This window comes from Argiope bruennichi, chromosome 3 (genome assembly GCF_947563725.1).
Source record: "Argiope bruennichi chromosome 3, qqArgBrue1.1, whole genome shotgun sequence".
Lineage (NCBI taxonomy): Eukaryota > Metazoa > Arthropoda > Arachnida > Araneae > Araneidae > Argiope > Argiope bruennichi.
Window position 1 is genome coordinate 123526 of NC_079153.1, and position 25507 is coordinate 149032.

Below are 25507 nucleotides of genomic sequence, written 5' to 3' on the forward strand. Positions count from 1 at the left end.
TCAGTGAAAATCGCAAAAACAGACGTTGAAAAGGCAATGAGCTCGGCGAAGAGAATGACCCTATGAATGCGAGGATAAGGAACAAGGTAATTGAGAAGAAGAAGCCTTCTCGTATGTACGTTTTTTACATACTCGAAGAAAATAAAAGGAGGTGATCAAGTATTCATTAATGAGCATTGCGGAATTGGTGGTCGTTAAATTTCATTCGCAAACAACATGCCAGATTTCACAAATGCAACTAAAATATGCTGGTGTTCATCATCATGCATTAACCAAATCTTCTGGCTTACAATTGTCGGTGTTCCCTGCAGTAGATCCGGAGGAGCATGCTGCAAGAAAACAAGGTGATTTGCGCCACTGAGACATTCGGGCAAAAGATACAGTCCCTAAAGATGACCCTGCTCAGATGTTCATATTAAACTTGCGTTTACGTTCAACGAGAGAGTGATGTGGGGATTTTCGAATGACCAAATATTCACACTGTGCGTGTTGAAGACGCCTTCACTGGTGAAGCAGGCTTCATTTCGATATAAACATTGAACAGAAAAGTGCGCATCTTCCTGTATGGCATCAACCATCCAGCGCGCAAACTCCATCAGCAGGGGCTAATCATTATCGCATAGTTAGACTTTTTGCAAGTAGAAGGCATGCATGTTTTCGCCAAGCATAGCCTTAACATTTTGTATCAAATACCCAGTTCAGATGCAACTGATCGTGTGCTTGTTGATGGATTATCCGTAAAGTGCTGTAAAACTCTGTTTTCTGTGTCAGGCTTGCGCACACCGCATTCGTGATCTGCTCGTTATTTTGAAGGATTCTGTCTTCTACAGGCTATCGTTCGATGTTTGCAAATGTGGTATGGCGTGAACAATACTTCCTTGGCTACTGCACTTGGTACATTCTTTGTGCTATGTGCCCATTGTCATAAGTTAAATGCATATCTGCATATTCGCCATTCGTGAAATCTGGCCTATTATTTGCGAATAAAGTTTAACGACCATCAATTCTGCAAAGTTCATTAATGAATACTTGCTCATTGCTTTTATTTTCCTTGAAGACATGGAAAATTTACATACGAGAAGGTTTCTTCTCCTCGACTAACTAGATCCTAATCCTCACATTCATAAGACCTTATTCTTCAATAGGCTCATTGATTGATTTCTCGACGTCTGTTTTTGCGATTTCACCGAATAAACGTCACCTGCGATCCTATGTTTAAGGATAATTATTCATCTCCTATATTCCCGTAGGGATAGAAGGCTAATGCCTTCTATCCCCGCTTTAAATTTGTCTTTGGAATTTGGCAACACCTTCTGCAAATATCGTACCGATGTTGCAGTGATGTTTTCTGGTGCACATTTTAGTTTTTCTTGAATATCTTAAAAACTCCTCAGTTTTTCATACTACACGCTTATATCAAATGAAAGAGTATGAAATTCCTTACATTTTCAAACTTTTAAAATATTTATTCAATATAGGAAAATCGTCTTTCCTTTTCATTAAAAAAAATTACTTTCCGAGCAACCTAATAAATGCAATTTTAAAATTTTAGCTCTAATTACAATTGGTAACAATATTAGACTTGTCTTGAACGCATTGATGATATAAAAGAAGCTTATTGAAACTGTATCATAGTAAAACTTAACTGGTAGGAGAAAAATGCTTTCGTCATTTTTTGTAAATGTAGAAACCTGCTTAGGTTGGGCATTAATGGGCAAAATACTACACAAAAAGAATTCTTAGATTTGTATTTGTACAAATTTAGAGATTACAAATTTATGGACATTAGGTCTAATCTGAATCGTTGATCCTGTTGATAATTCCTGTACCTATACTTTGAATACCTTTTAATAATTAACACCACACAAAATTTCATAATTCAGATGAATTGCAACTCTTGGAAATACTCACTACTTCAACTCGTTTATTTTTGTGAATCTTGAGTAATAGCTACTAAGTTACAAGTGTACTTACAAATACAGCTGGGCGATGACCGAACTTCATCATCGTTATATATATTGCCCACACATATCGATATTTTTCGATATATCCTGATATCATTATGTATCTATAGCTAATGTAAATTTTAAATACCATCTCTTAACATACTGACTAATCAGAAGGTTCCAAAGAAAATGAAGTTTCATTTTATATACAGTACACCACTCCCGAGTATCCAGTTCGCGACTCTCCGGCTTCCGTACAATCAGGCCTAGTTTTCTTTCATCATAATTAAATGAGGAAGGCAAGCCGTTGCAGAAGTAGTCATCTATAAAAAACTGTAAACTGTAACTTTTTACTCTTATCATAAGGTTACATTTTCATATCTGTGTAATCATTTATCAGTGAAAAATAAAACATAGTTTGATTCAATTTTCTTAAGAACTAGGCCTACGATTTTCTTTATCGTTTTGTTTATGTTTCCTTCATTTAAGGCATTACAGATTTTATGTTAAAATGTGAACAGTTTATATCTTTTAACTTACTTTTCTTGAAACGTGCAGTTCAGGATATAAACATAGGTAAACTACAACTGCAGAGCCTTCTATTTTAATTCGACATGTTACCATCCAGTGTTTCTGCGAGTCACTGGGCCGAGGCCGCGTTCCGGTCTATCCGACTTTTTGTTCTCTCACCAGTCCTTCCGTCACATTAGGCTGGATACTCGAAAGTGTACTGTAATAAAATTATTTCTCTTCTTTGCAAGAAAAATAGTTAGAAAATAATTGTGTGAAAAAATCTTTAATAAAATGTGTAAATGCCAAAGCAATATCTGCATGCTTTAATTTGTCATATTGCGTTTTTTCAATAATATAATAATTTTTAAAATTTTACATTTTTTACAGGCGATTTAAAAAAAAAAGAGAAAATTTTCAATTTCTTTCATTCTTTATAAAAAAGAAAACAATATAATAATGGTTTTAACAAGGAAATAGTTTTAATTAAAAAATTCGAACTCGAGTTCTGTTGTCATGAAAAATTAATTTTGTATATGAATTACATAAATTTTTATTCTTATTGTAATAGTACTATTGACAGATTTAATTTAAGTATGCACTAGAAATGAGAAAAACATTAATAATGAATATCATGGTGGGAAAATTTATTTTCTCACAAATATTAAAAATTTTAGAAAAGACCTTGAACGTGATCAAATAAAAGAAAAAATATCGCTTCATATACCATCATTAATATAAACTAAATGAAAAAATAAACAACATTTAAGTACAATGTTATTTTTCTGAATATTAAAACTCTAGCTAATCACCTATTATTTCTAATTATTCTATAAACATTCTGGCATATTATAAAATTCGAAAGGGAATAAAAGAAAATTAAAATTAAATATCCAAAATTAAAATTAAACGGAAAAAAAATTATATATAGATATAAAAAAAGATTGAACAATTATCAATAAAATATATTTACTTTAAAAAGAGAAAAATAATAATTTCACAAAATTTAGGAATTTTTAAATCAATTCAAAATTCTGTCTATTTGAAAATAAAAAAGAAAAATTGAAAGAAAAGAAAAGTCTTTTATTCTGTGCGAGAATTTGAGGACAGTGCAGCATACAATCGAATCGCATGAAGGGAAATAAGTCGGAATAATAAAATTTATCCATTAAAAATAATCTTTATCTTTAATAAAAAAACAACAACATTATAATAAAAATATATTATGAAAGTAAAAAAGAGCATTTTTTGTGATACAAAACAAGGAAATGTATACAATTTAAGAAAAATAAAAGCGCATACTACAGAAAAGCATGTAAATTAAAAAGAAAAGAAAAACAACTCATATTTTCCACCAAAAATGCTTTAAAATCCCCCCCCCCAAAAAAAAAATTCTTAAAGCATTGCTAGGACTTTAGTCATGAAAATTCGATCAATATCAAGTATCGAAAATTCTGTATGTATGAAAATTTTATAAGTATCAGAGATCCGATATGTATCGAAAATTCGATACGTATCGGTAGTTCGATGAAAATTAGTTTTGAAAAGAATTTCCAAGAGTTCAAATGGTCATCGTTTTAGGAAATGTTGATTTCTTCTCGAGTGTCTATTTTTCTGTCCTTTAAGACGGAGGGAAAGATATTTTCACTCCCAAAGAGGTTAGTATATGTGAAGAGAGCATTTTATGGCGGATGATTAAGCTTTCGCATTGCAATTTTATCTCACATTAAAAACGCTGATACTAATTTCTATTAAATGTATTTTTGCAAGGATATCTGAAAGATTTCAATGGCTGATAAATTTTTTACTCCAGATTGTTAGAGTTCACATATAGCTTTATATTTGTACTAAATTTTGAAATTCTATGCACAACTGAAAATTTCGATTTTGCTCTTCTGCATTTCCATTTGTTTGTATCTGGAACACAGAATTTGAAAGCAGTAAAAATGTTTAAAAAATTATTATAGTAATTAAAAACGTATTATTATAGTAATTAGAACTATTGTAGTATTATAGAAAAATATGGTAATTAAAATTATTATTGTAATTAAAAACGGACTTTAAAAAATCATTAAATCAAAAATTTTCAAAAAAAAAAAAGGATGGAATTTATAAAAAAAATAGGAAATAATGGAAATAGTTTAAATGGAATTTATAAAAAAAATTAGGTTTTAACTTTACAGGTAATTTTTGAAATGATGTAAATTTTAATAGTAAAAATTATTATAGTAATTTAATTATGTAAATTTTTGAAATGCCTTACAAAATTTAGACTCTCAAAAATTTGTATAGAAAGAATTAAACAAAAAAGAATGCTTAAAAATGATGGCAATGTTCTAATTAAACATATTTACTCTGAATTTCAAATTTAAGTTAATGTATTTTAATGACATTATCATTAATATCTTACTTAATATTTTAATTGGGATGTCATTTCTTAATTGGAAATATGTTCTAAGTTTTTTTAATTAAATAATTTTTATCATCTGTTTCTGAACAGATACATTTGGTGCTCAGTTATTTAAATGAATATTAAATTTAATTCATAAAAGAATTAAAAACTATAACAGAATATTATTTAACCATTATTTCTGGAAGATACTTCGCCTGTTTAGAACGAACAAAGAATAAAAAAATGTACTTTTATTGTGTATATAAATGAAAATAAAAGATTCATAATTCTTTTATTGCATTGAAATATAAATTTGTTGATGGCATCATTCTGTTAGGGAACAGAAAGCAATTATTTCCAAAATGACATGCTTAAAACAAGCATTTTTATATATTAGAACATGACAGTATTTATAGAAATATTAACAAAAATTGTATATGAAGGTGGAAAAAGAATGAAGAGTAACAAAAATAAGCACTAACCGGAAACTAAAAACGAAATCAAAAGGCTTCTGGTAATAATTAATTGTGGACATCAATTTATTGTATCGCGATTCATCGTGAATCCTTGATTCTTGATCACGATACCGATAAATCGATATTTTTCAAAAACTGACATTAAAAAATCAGTTTAAAAAAAATATCGATTTTTTTCGATAAATCAAAAATCGGTACAGCATTACTTACAAACTGAGGCTCAACATGATGGAAGGGGAGGGCCCGAGGTGAAAGGGCACTGGTATTTTTTGGTCTAAAAGTCTTTTCAGCAAGATTCCACACTGAGATAAATCCTTTTATGATGGTGGCAGTTCCATGTGAGCATCATAAAACATTGTGTATGTTGCAGATTGTTTAAAATGAAAGCTAAAGACTTTTATATAACAATAGTGAAAATGCATTTTGTTTCTTTGAGACGCATTTTATTTTACATTTCATACTGAATAACTGGCTCTTAAATGGACAAAATCTGGATTGATCCGAATTTCACTCTTTTATTCAAGATGATAATTTTATTGTCTTAGCAATAATATGTGAAGAACAGTGCCTTACTTTTAATGGTTTCATCGGAAGAACAGGCATCAATTTTTTCTTCTTCTTTACAATAAAGAATTTCAAATCCAAATCCTTCCAACAGCTTCTGGAAATAAGAGGCGCCGCATTTACGGTAATGCGAATCTGGGATTCGGTTATCGCGCTCCTATAATAAGAAAATAAGCAGATGAATTAAAAATTTAAAAAAGAAAGAATATCGTTATTTTTTTTTTAATAGAAACTAGACTTACTTTCAGATACTGGCTCCATTTCGGATCATTCTGCAGTCTCTCAATTACGTCAAAGAAAGAAGCTTCCATTGCAAAGAAAAAGGCTGCTTCACCGCTAGGTTTGAGAAGTCGATAAGCATTCTGAAAGGCTTTCTCCTGGTACTTTACCCATTGGAAACAGTGAATGGAGACTATTTTCGCTATTTTCTCTTCCCAGCATTCAACAGTGTTCCTAAAAATATATAAGTGATAAAAAAAATCACTGTTTCGATATCTTGATGTTATTATTAGATCAATATTTTATTGCATAAGAGCCATTTGATAAAAGATCCATCATTCTGTATTATGATCACCAGACACTGAAGCCCTTCTCTAAATTTAAATGTCATTCAAATGAGGATGTATATTCAGCGGAAACCGCAAAAACTATGGATTTTTGGCTGAATCAGTCTCAATTCTTTCCTAACATCAGGACTCTTAACCGGTTTGTATCCACGGAAAAAGCACTTCATTGAATACCATATCTTGGTGGGAAAAGCAATGAAAAGAAAATTTCAATAGCTCTTAATAGGAAACAAAACAGTTCAGCGAGGCGAAAGCAGAACACGTTTACAGGAAAAGGACGTGAAATGTAATTTTATGGGAACTGAGACGGGGCTTTCGGGTGATTGACATTGGTAGAGTGACGGTATAAATTTTGCCGATTTCGGTACTCCCTGACTTCTTTTGTTGAAAGATGACGTCATAGCGACAAGGAAAGTTTATCGGCAGTGGTAATGTCCTGATATTTCGGAGTTCCGCGGTGTGATAAATTAGTCAAGATTATCCTCCACAACATAATTTGGAATAGCGATTATAATTTGTAAGTTTAAAGGAAAGATTAAAATTAATTGAACTAGTTTGGACGATCGCATAAAGTTCTAACGTCATGAAATTTGGTATAATTATTTATTTGTTATAATCGAGCTAGTAAGAAAGAAATAATATTTTAATTATCTATGGGAAAATAGAGAACTTTAATGGATTTACTTTGCACGTACTTTACTATGGCGACTGATTTAGTAAACTATTTCGGTTAATTATTTTCGAAAAAAAAAATTTCGCGCTTGTACCTTATTGTAATTATCTAAGGTAGAAACAGAAATAATTTTGAAAAACTTTAATTCTCCAGACTGGCAACAAAGTTAGAAATTCTAAGTGTTTTTACAAACGGGAAGTTTATGTAGATATTGTCGATAGCTCCTCTAGGCCTTTTCCTAGAGCTGGGCACAGCAGGATCATATGCTGGCAATCGAAGCACCTCGTTGAGAATCTGAGATATTTTTTTTATTGAACTTATTTGACTTTCCTCTGATAAATTTTGAAACATGTTCAGTTTGAAGGTCATCATGAAGTATTTACCTTCTCATGTACCAGGAGGTATTAACAATCTTCAGCAGATGTTCATTTTGGAAAACTTGCAAAATTTTAATGTTTTGGGCAGAAGTGCCCCCCCCCCAAATTTGGGAACCATACATCAACAGTGGTCTTAAAATAGCTTTGTAGAGCACAAGCTTGTGCCTAATCGAGAGCTTACTCCATGGAGCAATTAAGCTGTTGAGTTTAACACTCATAAGCGTAGCTTTAATGTGGGCATCTTTAATATAATTATTAAAAGATAATTTGACGTCTAAAACTAACCCTAAATATCTACATTCATCTAACCAGGGGACAGGCTGGCCGAATAAGTGGATAGGGGCTAGATCGGGCATTAAGAATTTTTTTAGCAAACACGAGGCACGCGCATTTATTTGGGTTGATTTTTATTATCCAGCCGATGAGCCAGCACTGCAAAAGGGTCATGTATTGTGTAGTTTTATCACTGTTTATGCATCCCTATGCTGTGTAAGAATACCGGTATCGTCTGCAAAAACAGCAGCTAAAGGACAATTCCTAACACTTGGCATGTCTTTGATATAAATATTGAAAAGTGTTGGAGAGAACAAACTTCCTCGAGCAGAACCGCTCAGGATTGATCTGGAGGTAGAAAGTATGCTGTTTACTCGCACCTTGAAATTACGAGAAGATAAGTTCGAGCGTAAAGTTTTCATAAATTGCGCCGAAAATCCAAGTCGCATGCACTTGAAGAAAAGGAAAACGTGCCAAATTTTATCAAAGGTTTTGGCTACGTCCAGAAAAAGTGCGCATGAGGTTTCGAACTTCACAAAGGCATCATGAATCAATTTTGAAACACGCATAAGCTGGTGATTCGTCGACAGATTTTTTCTGTGAATCTGAATTGTTCGGAGATTATTACGTTATTGTCGCTGAAAAATTGATTCAGGCGTTTTAGAAGCACAGATTCGTACACTTTATTCAAGTTACTGAGTAGCGAGATAGGACCAAAATTTTGCGGTAATGACAAATCAGAGTTTTTTTTTTGGAATACGGACAACCACAGCTGTTTCCCAACATTCGGCTAAATAGCACAATTCAATAATAGCAATGCTATTAAATATAATATAAACCTAGGTGGGAAATATGTAATAAAGCGATTGCTAATTTACTCCGATCCTGGCGATTTGCTCGGTTTGAGGTTTTTCATGAATTCCATGATCTCAGCTGGCCGAATAGAAACTGATTCGTTCGTGGTTTGGAAAGGAAATTCTCTAGCTTGATCAGTTGCGATTCGCTTCGGGGAGGGGAGGGGGGGGGATTGAAGGCACCAGCGAGCGGTTCAAGCCAGTTTTGTAAGCTATTAGCCAAAACTTCAGTTTTTCCGATAAGAGCCAGAGAAAGATTCCCCGCCTCCACCTTTCAAGAGAGGAACGAAGGTGAATGGTTTTCTAAAAAAAGAGGAGGGGCGCCCCATCTTCTGTGCGTTGCAATTTTCTAACTGTTCGTTTCACCGCTGTTCCAAATAATCTAGTTTTAACTCTTTCACCTCCTCCTGGGCTTTGCAAAGTTCTCTTCTCGTCTGAGGATCACGAGAACGTTGCCATATTCTTTGCAAATAATTCCGCAATTTAATTTTGATTAGAATTTTTAAAAGAAGCTTCTTTGGAGGGTTATCAAATTTTGGTTTCGAATCTTCTGCGAGGCTTCTTTTAGAGCCTTTCCTAAACAACCAGCTGCATTTTCTGAGTCATCATTGCTAATAATTTTGAAAGGGGGAAGGGATTTTGAATTTAAGATATGCCGAAAGCTCTCCTAGTTGATGGAGAATTGTGCTGGTGAATTTTTTGAAAATGTTCCAGTATTAAAAGACGAAAATACTGAAAGATGATCAGAATCTAAACAATTTCGAATTCTAATTTGTAATTCGAAAGTAATTAACTTTAATGTAGCGATATCGAGGACGGTATAGAATCCTCTTACGAGATTAATGTGGTTGTAGAGTGGAGCTCCAAAACATTGACACCATTCTTTCCTGATAGACAATTAAATAACTTACTCCCACTTTGACTGTTCTATGAGATGTAAGCTGCATTCATATTGCCTTCAATGATGACGTTTGGGCTTAAGTTTATAAGTTTTCGAAATCCTGCAGAGGAAATCTATGTGCACCCCTCATTCTTACATAGGCTGATATGATTTTGTTGGGGAGATGATTACCTAATTTGGCATCAATAATTATCGTGTCCTTCCCTTCTAATACAGGGGCGGGGATCGCATGATGTTCAATTATCAATTTTTTTTTATGAATGCACATTTCTCCGAAAATGCGGCAATCGTCATTACAGGTCCCGGATCTCTCATTTTTATAGATCCTATAGTTAGTGATTAGAGATGTGTCCTCCGAGGGAAAAAGGGTCTCTTGGACCATCAAGATTTTGTTCTAAAACAAAGTCACGAACTACAGCGATCCTGTATCGCAAGCTGCAAAGGCCTGTCGGTTGAATAGTCTGCACTATTTTACATTAAAAATCACTCAAGAGCTGACGAAAACTCCAAATTCTGCATGCAAGAGATAACTTGCTTTTTATTCTTAACCTCTGGAGTGATGAAATAAAAACATTTCAAAATTCACATGTGCGCGATTAAGCACGAAAGTATATTCATAAATAAATATAATAATATTTCATTTTTAAATTTTTATCTAGTTCAATCTTTTCTGTCTTTGAGATTTCCAATTTTAAAAATTTTAATTAATTATTCTAAATTAAATAGCAGTGAATGTGCTGTTTTATTTGCATCCGTTGAGAATTCAAAATCTTTAAACATGTGTACTAAAAAGACAATTGTAAGTGATATGAATTTTTAAAATGCTGTTCTTTCTGTACCAATTTTGTGTCCAGGATGTACAATAAATCTGCGTTTCTTATTTTAAAAAGTGTTATGTATTTATTATGAGTTGAATATCTAACTTGCAAATGTACTCAGTATCTATTAATGAATTCCTAAATTCTATATTATTCTTTATAAAATGAGTTTTCAGACTAATTCAGTTCTTATGTGCAAGTATTTCAAATATTATTAAGATTATTTTCTTTAAATATTCAAGGAAGTGAAAATTATTACGAGTTCAAATAATTTCAGGTGAGTCATGCCTTAAAATTAATTAAATACTTATAATATGTTAAATAAAGTGATGCAGGTCGTCTTTGAATTCTATCAATATCTAGTTATTTTTGCACAATAATAACTTCTTATATTTTATTCTTAGCAATTCTGTACCAGACCAATTATATATGATTAATTTTAAGATGAATAGCATTTCATTATTGCAAATATTATATGAATAAAATATAAAACGGCTCTCCTTATAATGTTATTTAATATGCTGGCTCATTAATTGTAAATATTTATCAAAAGTTCAAATGTTTTGACTAATAATGACTAAATTCGTCACTCTTACAGGCTACTGCAGATTCTATCAATTTTTATGAACTCATGCATGTTAACTGTTTCCAACTACAATATAAAAGCAATTTCAAGCATTAAATTGCTTTATAAATTTTCATCTTAATGTTACTAAAGATATTTAATTCATTCAATGCTTCATTTCTTATAAAAATCTTAATTTACTTAAATATCATTCCTTGGTGACAAACCAATAATAAAAATTATCAATTTTTGGATAATTTAAAACTTTTTTCCTTAATATTTTTTCAATTAGTTACATTTTAGATCTACTAATTTTTTTTAACATTTGCTCATTTGTTTCAAAATGTATATCGTTTGAGTTGAGTTTCATATTTGAGTTTTCATATTTTTTTTGCACATACATATATTATTACATTTTATCTATTCTGATCTTCACTTCAATTTTGTCTTACATTCTTAGAACAATATCGGCCACTGAATATATTCATAAAGTTTTTATTCATTATTTGTATATATTTTACATCATATTATTTTTTGCATCAGTACAACTAATTTCTGTTTTTGTCTACCTTGATATATCATCTATCTGTGGATTTTTGCATACATAAAGATTCTTACTAACAGCTCATAATTGATTTTTATGTAGCTAATGTAATAAAGATTCTTGTATTCATTTGTGATTTCCTTTATTTCGATTACCACCTGTATCTTCTATTATATACTAGCCCCTTTGGCGACCAGCCAGTTCGCCAATCTAAATGTTCGTTAAAATTTTAATAATTAAATATTTTATGCAATTCTTTCTTTAATAGCTTCTTCATCAAAATATTTTAAAACTTCAAATTTTGATAGTCATATAATTAATTCACTCATAATATTATAAAGGCCTTCAATCATAACGTAATATGTACCTCTCTAATTTTCTGTTAGCTTCCGTACAATTTATACTTTAAATTAAAGTGGAAAGGATTAATCTGCAATTAAAATAATAATATTTTTTACTGAAACAAACTATTTTTTTGTAATATGATTACTGAAAACAGAGTCACTGAGCATTTAAACTTTATGGGAACTAAAGAATATCTTTTTTAATTTATGTAATATTTCAAGAATTTGTCAACAAAATTTTCTCAGATTCATCATGACCAGATCGATTAATTAACAATGTTTAATTTTAAATGCAGCAAACACTAAGAAAATGAAACGAATCGTTTAAAATAATCGGTTGAAAACCGGTTAAAAAAAACCCGATGTACTTAAAACTTTAAGCATATACAAAAAATATATACGAAACAGAAATGCAATTTAATTACAAAAGCATGCAACTAACCTAAAAATAATTTAAATCCAGTTCGCATGCATCCGTTGTTAATAATTGTCAACAATCAGAACACTATGCGCATGCGTGAATTTTCAACGCCAGTTACGGTAACGCAAATGCGTGAATTTTTCTACTCCAGTTGGGGTAACGCTATGCAGATTAGTAATTTTTAATTTAGTTTATTCTGTGTTATTTTAATTCAAAAGTACTTCAGAATGAATTTGAAAGACCGATTCATTAACAATGTTTAATTTTAAATGCATCAAACATTAAGAAAATAAACACAATCGTTTGAAATAATCGGGCGAAAAATCTTAAGCCTAGCCTCATTAGAGTGGGGAAAAAAACTGAAGCCTTACTCATTTGGCGGCAGGGAAAATTAAAAGATTTTTTTTTGGCGGGAAAGTTAGTTTTTAATTAATAATTAAAATTCTAATTAAAAATTCAAAAAAAGGGACCCCAGATGCACATTCCCGACCTCCAAGGTATACATGTACCAAATTTGGTAACTTTAGGTCAAACGGTCTGGCCTGTAGAGCGCCAACACACACACACAGAGAGAGAGAGAGAGAGAGAGAGAGAGAGAGAGAGAGAGAGAGAGAGAGAGAGAGAGAGAGAGAGAGAGAGAGAGAGAGAGAGAGAGAGAGAGAGAGAGAGAGAGAGAGAGAGAGAGAGAGAGAGAGAGAGAGAGAGAGAGAGAGAGAGCTTTATATAAATATAGATAAACAATTTACTTGCAGTATGTGAAATCTCATAAAATGAAATAAACAGCGAGCATAAAAATTTGTGTGTGTATATATATATATACGACATTCAGTGGTTAAAACGACTTGAGTAGAAGGTGTTAATCAATAAGCAGAGACAAACATATGAAGGAACTGAGTAAGGTAGCATGTTTTATTACGATGGATTTTTTCCCCCTTTAAAAATAGAATATTATACAACAAAATAAAATCGGCATAAAGAAACAAATTCTAAATTAGTCTGTTGTGGCAAACTATACTTAAAAATTTATTAAAATTAAGGATGAAAATTGCTCATCAATGAAATTCTCACTATTGAAGAAAATTATAATGCTATAAATTATTGGTGGTAATGTGTCTTTGAACGCGATATGACTGGAAAAGCAGGAAGTGTTGTTTCATTGATTTCTCCGAACAGGGCAAATCCGCAATAGCTTCATTTTTGTCAGGCGAAAATGGAACCGATATTTTTCAGGCGAATGCGCATAGTAATCACACGCGCGAGTACAACTCACAAGTACAACGAAGGAACTATTTCACTGAATGACTGTGAGAAATGGCTTTAGAAAGAATTATAAAACTAAACATATTTTTCTTAATTTTAACATAATTTGATGAGACATATTTTCCATTGAATTATTGAAATTACAAATAATTCAATGGAATTTGACTCATTCTACAGTTTGAAATTTGAATTTATCGAATTCTTGAATGTCTTTCTGATTTATTCGATTTCATATTAAAATAATGTTAAAATATCTTCTGCAAATCGAAAATATTGATTAATACGAAAATAAAATAGGAATTGTTTTTATTTCTATATTTTTCGTTAGTTTTAAAATTGCTGAATGATCGTCATGAATAATTTTCTAATGCCGCCATTTTATTTCGAAGAATTTAATGTTGCTCATTGTATTTATTAAAAAAATACGATCATTTAATTTAAAAAATAAAGTTTATTTTTGCAGATCACGTAAGACGAGACGTTGTTCATTTTGAAACTTTGTCATATTATTGTTGCATTCCAAATCCTATGTACAATTTATTTATGATAAGTATATAAAATCAAATCTCATAACGTCTCTCATCATCATAACGAGTGATTCGGATAACAAGTGAAACAAAATATTAAAAAAAATGATTCTCTTAGGAAGCGATGTTTTACAAAACGAGTGACGATGAGACATCAGGGCGTCTCATGCTGGATTGACCTGCATCTCGTGTATCAGTCTGCCCTTGTTTGAAAAGAGTTCTGCACCAAAGAAGTTTTGATCCGATGGCGTTGCTAAACGGGGCTTCATGGGGCGTGAGCAAATGTTTGTGGAGTCTTCATCGACAAATGAATTGTCTCTGGCCGAGATTATAGAACTGGATAGCGACAACACCGAATTGCTGGTGAAAGAACATAGTGCGAACTGTCAAAGAACTCGTGGAGCGGCATTCTGTGCCGCAGCAAAAAGTTGCGGAGGAAATGCGGTCAGGAGAGGAAGAAATAATAGCCTCAGAAGAGCAACCCCTTTCCTGGAAATAAGGGATATGCTGAAAGCACGGGAAACTATTGTATCAGATATTGAGGTGCATTATCCTAATGCAATATCCTAATATTTATAAGCGTTAGAAACTTATTTAACGCTAATGCTATGTTTTATTTTCGCCAAGTTTCCATGTGTAATCAAAGAAACATGTCTTTCTTGTCAAAGAAAAAGCATGCATTAAAAATAGTGAATCACATAATTGTAATTTTGTTTGAGTATTTTTTTTTTCTGATCGGAAACCATTGTCCAATTTTTGTATGCATTTTTAAAAGAAAAAAAAAAAAAACTTTTTCGATTAAGGTATGTCCAAAAAATGCGCGAGTAAGATTCGGGAACAAGTTGCGCTCATCAAGCGCAACTCGTTCAAGCGCAACTCATCAAGCGAGTGTCTAGTGAAATGATCATTTTTGAAATTGGCTTTTAATTTTGATTGCACTGATTAGATTATTTATCAAAACTATTGCTGTTTATTTACTTATTATATGTTTGTTTATTAATATTATAAATATTAATATCCCTTCTAATTTAGAAACGACAGCTTTCTATTCTCGTTTGTAAATCTAGTTTTCTTTTTAAATTCGAATTTTTTAAATAAATCCGATGATCTCACCAGTTTCAAATGAGCCAAGCTAGATCTTAGAATATGCCCTGGCATTTAAATTTTAGCAAGAAATACATACCATTCTGAAATGTCAGCTACTATGTATTCTATTCGAGGATGGGCATTTTTCTTTTTTGCAATATTTATCATTCCAGGTGTTACATCTAGAGCGATTATTTTTTGCACTTCAGAAAAGAAAGGCAGGATGATATCTTTCGTAGTACCACCAGGTCCACAGCCGATATCCATGATGATGTCATTGCCGTTACTTTTGTTCCAGTCCAACGTTGTCAAGATACCATTGAAGAAGTCTCTGACGGTTTCTAAAGGTGAGTGCCATTGGGTGTAATCTTGAGGGCGGAAATTCAAACTCATCCTGAAAATCAATGTGTTGTATTAGTCAGCTAAAAACTCACGTTCATTTCATTTTCACAGTCACTACAGACTTTTTAAAAAAATTAAGTTCAGCATTTGAAATGTATTTGAAGGTCGATTGAAGTCATGTATTATAATTTGAAATTCAATTTAAATCATTCTCCATTTTTTATTCTTGAAAAGACTATTTTTCGTTTCATTTGATCTAATTTGCTTAAAAATTTTTATAAGGGGAAATTCTATATTTCTTTTCAAATTTTTTAATTTTTTCAAATTTTAAGTCTTTTATACTATTTCTTACAAAATCCTACAAAACGACACATCTTTAATAAACTGATTTCACAAAGGTATTAGATTGCATATAAGGCGAGAATTAATTCTGGTGAAACGTATCTATATGGAAATATTAAATGATTAGGCAAAAAGATCGGTGAGAAATAACGTTTTGGCTCCTATAAATTTCAATAAACATCCGGTTTTCTTGAGAAAAGGATGAAATTGTTCGAAGAATACTTTTGTTTATTCTTTTTGCAGAGATTGTAAGTTTTAGTCATGTGATGATACTTTCTTTTGGAAGTAAAGAATGCATTTTCATTTTGAGGTCTGAACTCATTTCAGATCTTGAAGACACAGCTAAAAATACTGAACTTCTAAGAGAAATAAAGAAACAAATATTCCAACACCAAAATGGACTAATAACACAATGAATTTTTCATCAATTGTCCGAAAATCGATGAATTGAAGAAATTTTTGCTTATATTATTCTATACCATATTTTACCTAAATAGAAAATATATTGGTAAAATATTCTTGATACTGAAATAATGTTTGTTGATCAAATCATGTCATAAAAAGCAATACCTTGATATCAAGAAGTATTTATACTTGACTAATAACAGATTCATTGTATTGATTGATGTATCAGATTGATACAATGAAATTCTTTTAATTTATAATTTAATAAATGAAGTTTTATAACAATTGGATGTGATTTCCGAATATGTAAGCATTTTTCCTCAGAAACTCCATTTCGTTATCTGAGACATAGTTTATCATTCTCACATTGAACATCGATTGATTAACTTGGCGACAAATCTTCGTTAGCCAGTGCGCTAAGTCTTATATACAAAGATAAACTTTATTATATGGCCGCCCTTTTAATGCTTGAGCGCATATAATACTAGTTAATGAGTGAGCTCAGATGTGATTGAGAGCAAGTGACACACAACCATCGGGAATTTTGTCTCCTCAGATTCAATATGGGTAAGATGTATGTTCCTAACTTTCCGTCAATGATTGAATAGGGGCTGCTTTAGCAGGAAAAAGAAATAATGTTGCCGGAAAGAAAAGAAGTTCAAAGTTACGACCTCTGCCCGGACCGGTCCATTTCAGGACCTAAGTGGAAAAGGCATGTTGGGTTGCTCTTCCACAGAAGATGAGATGGTTGTTGAAACGCCAACTACCCAACCATTCACCCTCTAAAATAATAAACAAGACGAGCCACCAGGTCACCAATCACCCCTCAGCGGCAGCGACCAGCCTTACCGACCGGTAGAAATTACCGATGCGTTTATAGATGCCAACACTATGGAAATAACCCTAGCAATAACTTTAAAGAACACGGTGGCCAGCTGGGTACAAGCACTTTTTGGCCACCAGAAGAACTCTACTGAATATGCACGAATTAAGAAGGAGCTGGCACAGGTAAGCGGAGTTCTGAATAATGTCCTAGTTAGGTTAAGCACCCCACTATTTAAATTACCTGGCCAGCTATTTAAATTATCAGTTAAAACTTTAACTGATAATTGCAATAGAGTAAATAATAAGAAATATTCTAATACAGCCTCCGAATGTTAGGGTTTCTGCCACAGCTCTGAAATATGTAAGCTTCTTGTGAAATATGTCAAGTGTGTACCTCATAGTGCTAAGGACTGTCCTTTAGCCTTTGAGGATAAATTAAAATGTACGGATTGCGCAGGCGATCATGTGGGGATCTAATGCCACTACCCACGCTTCCCTAAAACTTGTGGAAGGCACACCACCACTAAAAACCTTCTGAAGACCCGGCTGGAAACCAGATCGATATGGGATATTCCCAGGAAGCATCAACCTTCGAAAAATTACAGATATGTTGATAAAAATATATTATGTTAAAAAATCGTTACGTGTTTTTGGTCTAAGAGACCCTACTCCCCCCAGAGTACACCCCCCTAATCACGAGTTGCCGGACTTACAAAAATGAGAGCTCCGGTGTGAGGAATGATGATGGTTGCATTTTTGGAGACACGTGAAGGTTATGTGAAATCAATAATTGAACATCACATCATCCCCATCCCCGTTTTAGAGGGGATAAACGCGACAATTTTTGAGGTTAAATTAGGAAATCTTCTCCCCATCAGAATATTGTCGCCCTATGTGAGAATAAGGGGTGCACATAGATTTCCTCTGGAGGATTTCAAAAAACTTTTAAATTTAGGCCCACACGTCATCATTAAGGGCGATATGAATGCAGCTCATATCACATGGAACAATAATAGAGCCACCTGACGCGGTAACCAGCTGTTTAAATTTTTAGCAGGACAGTTCGGTGTCAGTGTTTTGGCACCTCACTCTCCAACTCATATTAATCAAGTTAGGGAATTTGATACTGTGCTAGATATCGCTGTATTAAAGCGAATTCCTTTTAATTCTCAAGTTAGAGTTTTAAATTAATTCTCAAGTTAGAGTTCTAAATTGTTTAAATTCTGATCACCTTCAGTAGTTTTGACTTTTAATACTGAATCTTTTCCAATTAATCCACCAGTACAACTCTCCACCAACTGAGAGAAATTTCGGTATATTCTAAATTTAAAACCCCTTCACCCACTCAAAATTAATAGCAATGATGATGCAGGGAATGCAGTTGGTTGTTTAGGGAAAAAAGGACGCTCTCGCAGAAGCCTCTAAACCAAAATTTAATAAACCTTCCGAGAAGTTTCGTTTCGAAATCCAAACCAAAATTAAATTGTGGAATTATTTGCAAAGGATATGTTCTCGTGACCATCAGACGAAAAGGGAACTTCGCAAAACCCAAGATGAGATAAAAGGTTTGAAACTAGGTCGCTCAAAGCAGTGGTCAGCCGACCAGTTAGAGAATTGCAACTACCAGGAAATCCGGCGTCGCACCTGGTTTCTTAGACCAGAGTCTCAAACCCAATTCGGCTGAGAGTGGGATGGACGACACCATTTTTTTCACAGATTGGTAAGGGAGTGAATGAGAAAGCCATGTTGGTATTTTACGTCACATCCGCGAGAAGAAAGCACGTTGGGATTTTATCACTTCGAAAGCTATATCGGAGATAAGCCGTGTTGTCTAGATGCTAGTTAGTACAATGAACTTCGAACATTTGAACAACACTTAAATTATTTTTGCTCCTGCTTCCTCACTGAAATTTTAGAAACTTATACACAGACATTTTTTTATTAAGTTAGAATTTTTGTGATTAGGAAATTGTCCATAAAGCTTTAAATTATCTGATGAATTTTATATTTTATTGGTGGAATTATGAATAAAATGAAATACTTGGATTAATTTCCGAAAAATGTAATATATAATGCCCCAGTTTAAAAATATTGCTAGAAAGATAATTTAGCAAAATGATGTGTGCTGTGTATAAATATGCACACTTTACTATGTTTTAATATTTGAGGTTTGTGTTGATAACTAATTAAAAAAACAAAGCTTCACAAATAATCAAAGTGCACTTCGTAAGTCTTAAAGCAAGGCAAGATTTCTAAATAAACTATTAGTAATCTTGCCTTGCTAATTCAAGAGTTTTATAAGTAAGAATATCTCTGCTTCAAAGGCTCCAGTGATATTTTACTTTTTTTTCAGAATAATCTTATGAAGTGTTTTCATTCGGGTCATTTAAAACACTTATTAAAACAAAATAAATTTAAAATTTTTGAACATCACACTTAGAATTTCTTTCAAATTGGTATATAAATCAGTATTGCTTTTTTTGTTATTGTTTTTCAATAGACAAAATAACTTGGGCAAACATTACATTTTATTCAGGTATTTAAGAATTATATATATATATATAAAGAATTATTATATATATATATATATATATATATATATATATATATATATATATATATATATATATATATATATATATATATATATATATTTCCTATTTTGTGATGAAAAGTTTTAAATCGAACTTCTTATATAACATATCAAAAACAACAACATTATATTTATTGTATAAAGATTGAACAAAATTGGTACAAGAAATATAATTTGGGAAGTTTTGAAGGGAAAACAAAGCCCACAATGAACAGTCCTTAAAAACTGTCCTTGAATTAACCCAAATTTTGTAAGCTCTATGTCAAGAGCAAATGCAGCAAAATCTTTGATTTTTTTAACAAATTTTATAACATGTATACTTAGCTTAATAACCTAAAAAAACTGTGATTATCACAAGAACAGACTTATTTCATTATTTTCAGTTTCTCATTCCCCAACACATCTTCAATATATTATGATTTCTATGAACTCAAAACAACGACAACATTAATGCATATTAAATTTTGAGAGCCATCGTATGCGCAAATACAAACACAGGAAATGTGAAGAAAAAAAAAATAGCTGATATCTTTTGTTTAGAATTTAAAATTCTAGAATTTCTTCAGTAACTAAGACAAAAATAAATTAATTTTCGCCAGTTTGGGATCACATAATTACCTTAAAATTACTTTGAAAACCAATTTTTTTTTATATATATTCAATTAGGGATTTAATATCAAATTTTTCTTATTGCACTTACAGAAAACGAGATGTTATACAGGGTGTCTCAAAAACCTTGACCGCTACTTTTATTCCTTAAATATTGATCGTTGACATATACTGTAAATTACAAAGTGGCGTAAAAAAAGTTGCAAAATGTTATAAAATCGATTAAAGTTTTCAAGGGATTAAATTTTAAAAAATACAAAATTTAAATTTTTATACGGACCCCGTACAAAAAAATTCCTAATGAGTAAAATGTGCCCCATCCTGTAATAAGGTCATGTACAAAATTTCAGAATTTTATCATGAAAATTCTCAAAGATATGTTAAAACAAAGTTGGAGAAGGATCAATCACAAATTAAAATGCAAATGTTTACAGCTTCAGTGCAAATATTTACGCGACGCAGGAATGCATCGCAAGAAAATTAAATATGCTTCACATCTTTAGTTTTAAATACAAATTTTAAAATCTATGTTTCCTGAAAAATATTTTAAAATTTTATGTCATGAATTACAGAATATAACTTAAAAATAGCACAGTCAGTGAACTTGTAAAAAATCTTATGTAATCTTTCTTTTATGTAATCTTTCCTTTAAGTTATTATTTCTACACATTTTTAATCCTTTTGAACCAATAAATAGTAAAATTATTATTTATTTATTTAATCATTACTTTCTTTGTTAATTTGTGTACGATCCCTAAAACACGAACATCCGACATGATTTTTTTTCTCTTTGCTAACTCATATCTAAGCATCGAAAAGTGGTTTTATGTAGTTTCATATCTTTGAGACTTTTTGTGATAAAATGCTGAAATTTCGTACATAACCTTATTAGAGGATGCAGCATATTTTACTCACTGGAAATTTTTTTGTATTGGGTCCGTATAAAAAATTTAATTTTGTATTTTTTGAAATTTAATCCCCTCAAAACTTTAATTGATTTCATAGCAATTTGCGCCTATTTTACGCAACTTTGTAATTTACGGTATATGTCTACGATCAATATTTCAGCAATAAAAAGCCCCAGTCAAGGTTTCTGAGACACCCTGCACATTTACTGTTTTTTTTTTTTTTTTTTATCATTACCAACCGCGTACATAAGTTCAAACCTTTATACAAGTTCTAATAATGTACAAAACCCCACCAAATGTTTTCTGGTTTATAATGATCATACATCTTGTTCTTCCAGAATTATTGCGATTAATATATTAATTTCCTTATTATAAATTTTCATTACCTAGTTCCTTTTATGATATTATTTAAACAGTCTAATGAAATGTTGATGTTCACGGTATTATACCGTGAAGAATTTATAGGTTCTCCATTTTATACATTGTTTCACTGTAATCTAAAGTCATTCGTTTGTGTGTGTGTTTATGAGTTACAAACTTTCAGTTACACATATTTTTCTTTTCTGAAACTGACAAATTTTCTGCTTCGATCATTATTTCTCCTTTTCTATGAAAAAGAAACTTTTTCTTTGCATTTGATTAATGGATAAGATAAATTTTTTAGTGCTCATTTCAAATCAAAAAACGATGATAAAAGATTTTTCAAATATGAACACTTGCATGCATATAAAACATTAAAGGAAACTTTCAAATTATGTAATATATTGTTATTTACTTTAAAAACTGTTATTAGTTTTTATTAAATTCACATAGTTTTTTACTTTTATGTAATTTTTGTAATATATAACTCCCAAATCTATCTAACCTAATTAACATAATTGTAGTGAATAGACTCATTTATACCACAACCTAATAATTTAATAATAGACAGACAATTCTTTTATTAATTTATTTTACTTTTTATTAGTTTATCTCTTTTTAATTTGTATTTTATAATATGTTATTTCTGAGTGGTAAGAATTTATTTCTACGAATATTTATTTAATGTCACAATGCATACATAGTTCATTGAAAAAATAGTATAATTTACAAAGAATAAACAACAAAATTAATTTCTGCCCTGACCAAATGGTCAAATTTGAAAAGGGAAAAAGCATAAGAAAAAGAATATGAAGAGAAGTGGTATACATTTTATATAATTCTTCACCAAGCTTGAAATTTACTACATGTTAGATTCTGAATAAGTTTATTTATTCACAATTATACTAATTGGGTATAAAATTATTTTTATTTACATTATTCAGATATTAGCTTAATTTTCATATAACCACTTTGATAAAGGAAAATATATCAACTGGTTTTTGAAAATTTTTATAGAAGAAAAATAAATATAACCATACAAAACAATTGGTGCTTTTTTTTTTAAAGCAAATATTTCAACAAACAAATTTCATTTCTTAGAGTTTTTTTAAAAATATCAAATGTAAAGAACATATTGGTTGGAATTAGATTTTCAAAATTAATTACTGAAGATAATTAAATAGATTGAATTTATTACATATCCAATTAAATAAGCAATTCAAAATATTCAATACATAAAAGCACCACATATTTACTTGATAATATGATCATTTGCTCATCATAAAATATTAACCATTATTGACATCAATATAATTGTAAAAGTTATGTAAATATGCAAATTAAATAAACAGCTGCTCTGTAGAAAATTGTTTTCATACATTAACAAAAATATCAAATATAATAACTATTTATAATTAATTTATATAAGGGAAATTCCCATTTTCCAAAAAATGTAAAATGTCCGCCACTCTAATTTTACAGCAAAATCTTTAGACAAAAATTCATTAAACTACATTTAAATCGGTGATCAAATTTTTATGACACATAACAATGATACCCAAGAAAAACGGAGGAAAATTACATGGGAGTTTATGCAGAATCCACTCATGAAACAGATCATATTAAAGAAATTAAATTTGTTACTGGCTATTTTTCTTAGATCCTTTTTTTTATTGTTTTGAATTTTCTTTGTTTGGAAATGAGCTTGTTTGGTGGCAATTTTGAAATTTCTGGCAATACTTTTCGTTCTTAAGAACCAGCTGATGCAATCTGAAACATTGCTTTTATAGACTTGGTTTTTTCATGAGCTGCAGGCAGAGAATTTAAACTTTTCCAATCTTTTATAGTCGATTCCAATTCTTTTAATTCTTTAAGTAGTATGACTTTTTCATATTTGTATCCTCATCTTGGTTTTGTAGTGAAGAAAGTATTGCTTCTTTCTCAAAAGCCTGCTCTTCTTTGCAATTGTTAATATCAATTACTAAATGATCTTCCTGATTATTTCCTGTTTTTCAAATTCAATACTTTTTTTTTTTTTTTTTGCATTTAGACAAATGTAACGGATGTACTTACATATAACAAATTGCAAACAGTAATCAATGCAGGTGCAAGACATAGAATGTATGCGCACATTGCATTGATCACATTTTACATTACAGCAACATGCAATGCTGGTTTTTTTCAATGTCATACGGAAAAAGTGATGGTCCAACTTCTTTGGTAATAACATACGATATTTCATTCAGCTGGATGAAGCTGTAACCTCCTTCATTTGACATTTTAGTGCTTATATCATGTCTCTTCCTAATAAGAGCCATCTTATGTGTTAATTTACCCCGTTCTGTTGATATAATTCGCGATAACAACTTTTTTGCAATGGCGTTCATTATGATGGACATAGATTTATCCAACCTTTTCATGATTGTATCTCTACTTTCTTCGTATTTTATTGTCGGTGCCACTTTTCAAGCTTCATGTTAGTGTTCACACCCAAGCCTTTTCGATAACAATATGCCCATTTTTGGGCTCTTTTGTAGAATGTTTTTTTGAAATATTCTTCAAACTTCTCAACAAATTTTTCAACTAATACATGAATAGTTGTCTCATCTATTTTGGTAAGTATATCTTTTAATTCAGATTTAATAATGGATTTATTGTCAGAATTCTTAACTTTAACACTTATAATCTTATTTATATTTTGGTTAACATGCCAAACACAAAGGAGATGAATAGGCTTATTAGAGAAAGTCATTTCCCAACCATTAACAAATGCATTTGTATCATCTGCCATTAGGATCGCAGTTTTTAAGTTTGAGATACGTTTCTTGATACTTTCAAAAAAAGCAGGAGAAAGGCTTCCTGTTCTTGAAGAAAACAAAGTGGCAACTGGCAAGTCTTCATGATTTTCAACACTGACCACCAGAGTTGTTAATTCAAATCCATATCGGTTTGTTCCATGAGTGGAATCAATCATTACACATGAACTACCATATAATTCAAAAAGTTTTCTTGTGCATCATTCATTAGACCCAACAAAAATTCTTCTTGAAGAATTGAAGGGTAATCTGGCAGGATTTCACCAATTGCTTTATACAGCAGCACAGGATGAAAAGGCTCTTTTTTTTAATTTTTTTTTTATTAGGATATCAACAGATGTAGCATAATCTTCATGATGGACAGTGCCATTTCCAATTCGATTGTCCCAGCTATGTTATGCAGATCTTTTCTTGTTTTTAAATCTGCTTGTTGCCGAGAAGTCCTCCCTTGTTTCATCCAATATCTTGGCCAAAGGGATTCCGCTGTAAATCTGCAGCAAGATCTAACCTTTCGTTTTCAGATGGAGGTAATTTTTCAACATCCAAATCATGCCCAACATGCACCGACTGATATCGAATATTTATTTCTGCTATACCATCAACAGTAACTGTTGTAACATTCATAAGTGCTAGGCAAGTGGAACCTGCTTTTATAGATCCAGAGGCTTTCAGGTTGCGAATTTTTTCACCTTTTGGTTTAAATGATCCACTGCGATTGCAAATGCAATAAGACAGGTTTTTTTTTTTTTTTTTTTTTTTTTGCCAACGTCTTTCTTTACTGAAGAATTCCGGATGACGAAGAATGATTGAATCTCCTTCTCAATTTGTAATTTTCAGTAGAAAAATTCTTCTTCTGAATAAAAAGTCTTATTTACAAACTGAAGAGCTAAAGAATGTCTATTCTCTAAATGCTCATGTAATAATGCAACTGTGCGAAATGTACTCTCCCACTCCCACAAAGTTGATTAGCCTTGATTTGAGTTTCCAGTTCAGGATGAAATTGTCTGATATGAGCATTTAAAATCTTTTTCATCGTAAATATTATTTCGCATCTTTCGCAAATAATATTTTTTCAGTCATAATGATAGCACACTCGCATCAATAAAACCTGCAAAGAATAACAAATGGCGTGTCTTAGAATCTCGCGAATACGAACGAATTAGACACAGATGTGACGTAAAACCCCAACATGGCTTTCTCACTCACTTCC

At 31.3% G+C, this 25507-nt stretch overlaps 1 protein-coding gene across 3 annotated transcripts in view; it reads right to left on the minus strand.

The window, feature by feature from the left end:
* The window catches only part of LOC129963743 (juvenile hormone acid O-methyltransferase-like), a 43215-nt gene that overhangs the window by 10049 nt on the left and 7659 nt on the right, over positions 1 to 25507 (minus strand). For all 3 annotated transcript variants that reach the window (XM_056078276.1, XM_056078277.1, XM_056078275.1), the window contains exons 2-4: positions 15195 to 15491; positions 6131 to 6341; positions 5898 to 6045 (exon numbers count right to left, since the gene is read on the minus strand). In XM_056078276.1, coding sequence (XP_055934251.1) covers positions 5898 to 6045; positions 6131 to 6341; positions 15195 to 15490 — 655 coding nt within the window. In that variant the 5' untranslated portion in view covers position 15491. The remainder of the gene's footprint in view (positions 1 to 5897; positions 6046 to 6130; positions 6342 to 15194; positions 15492 to 25507) is intronic.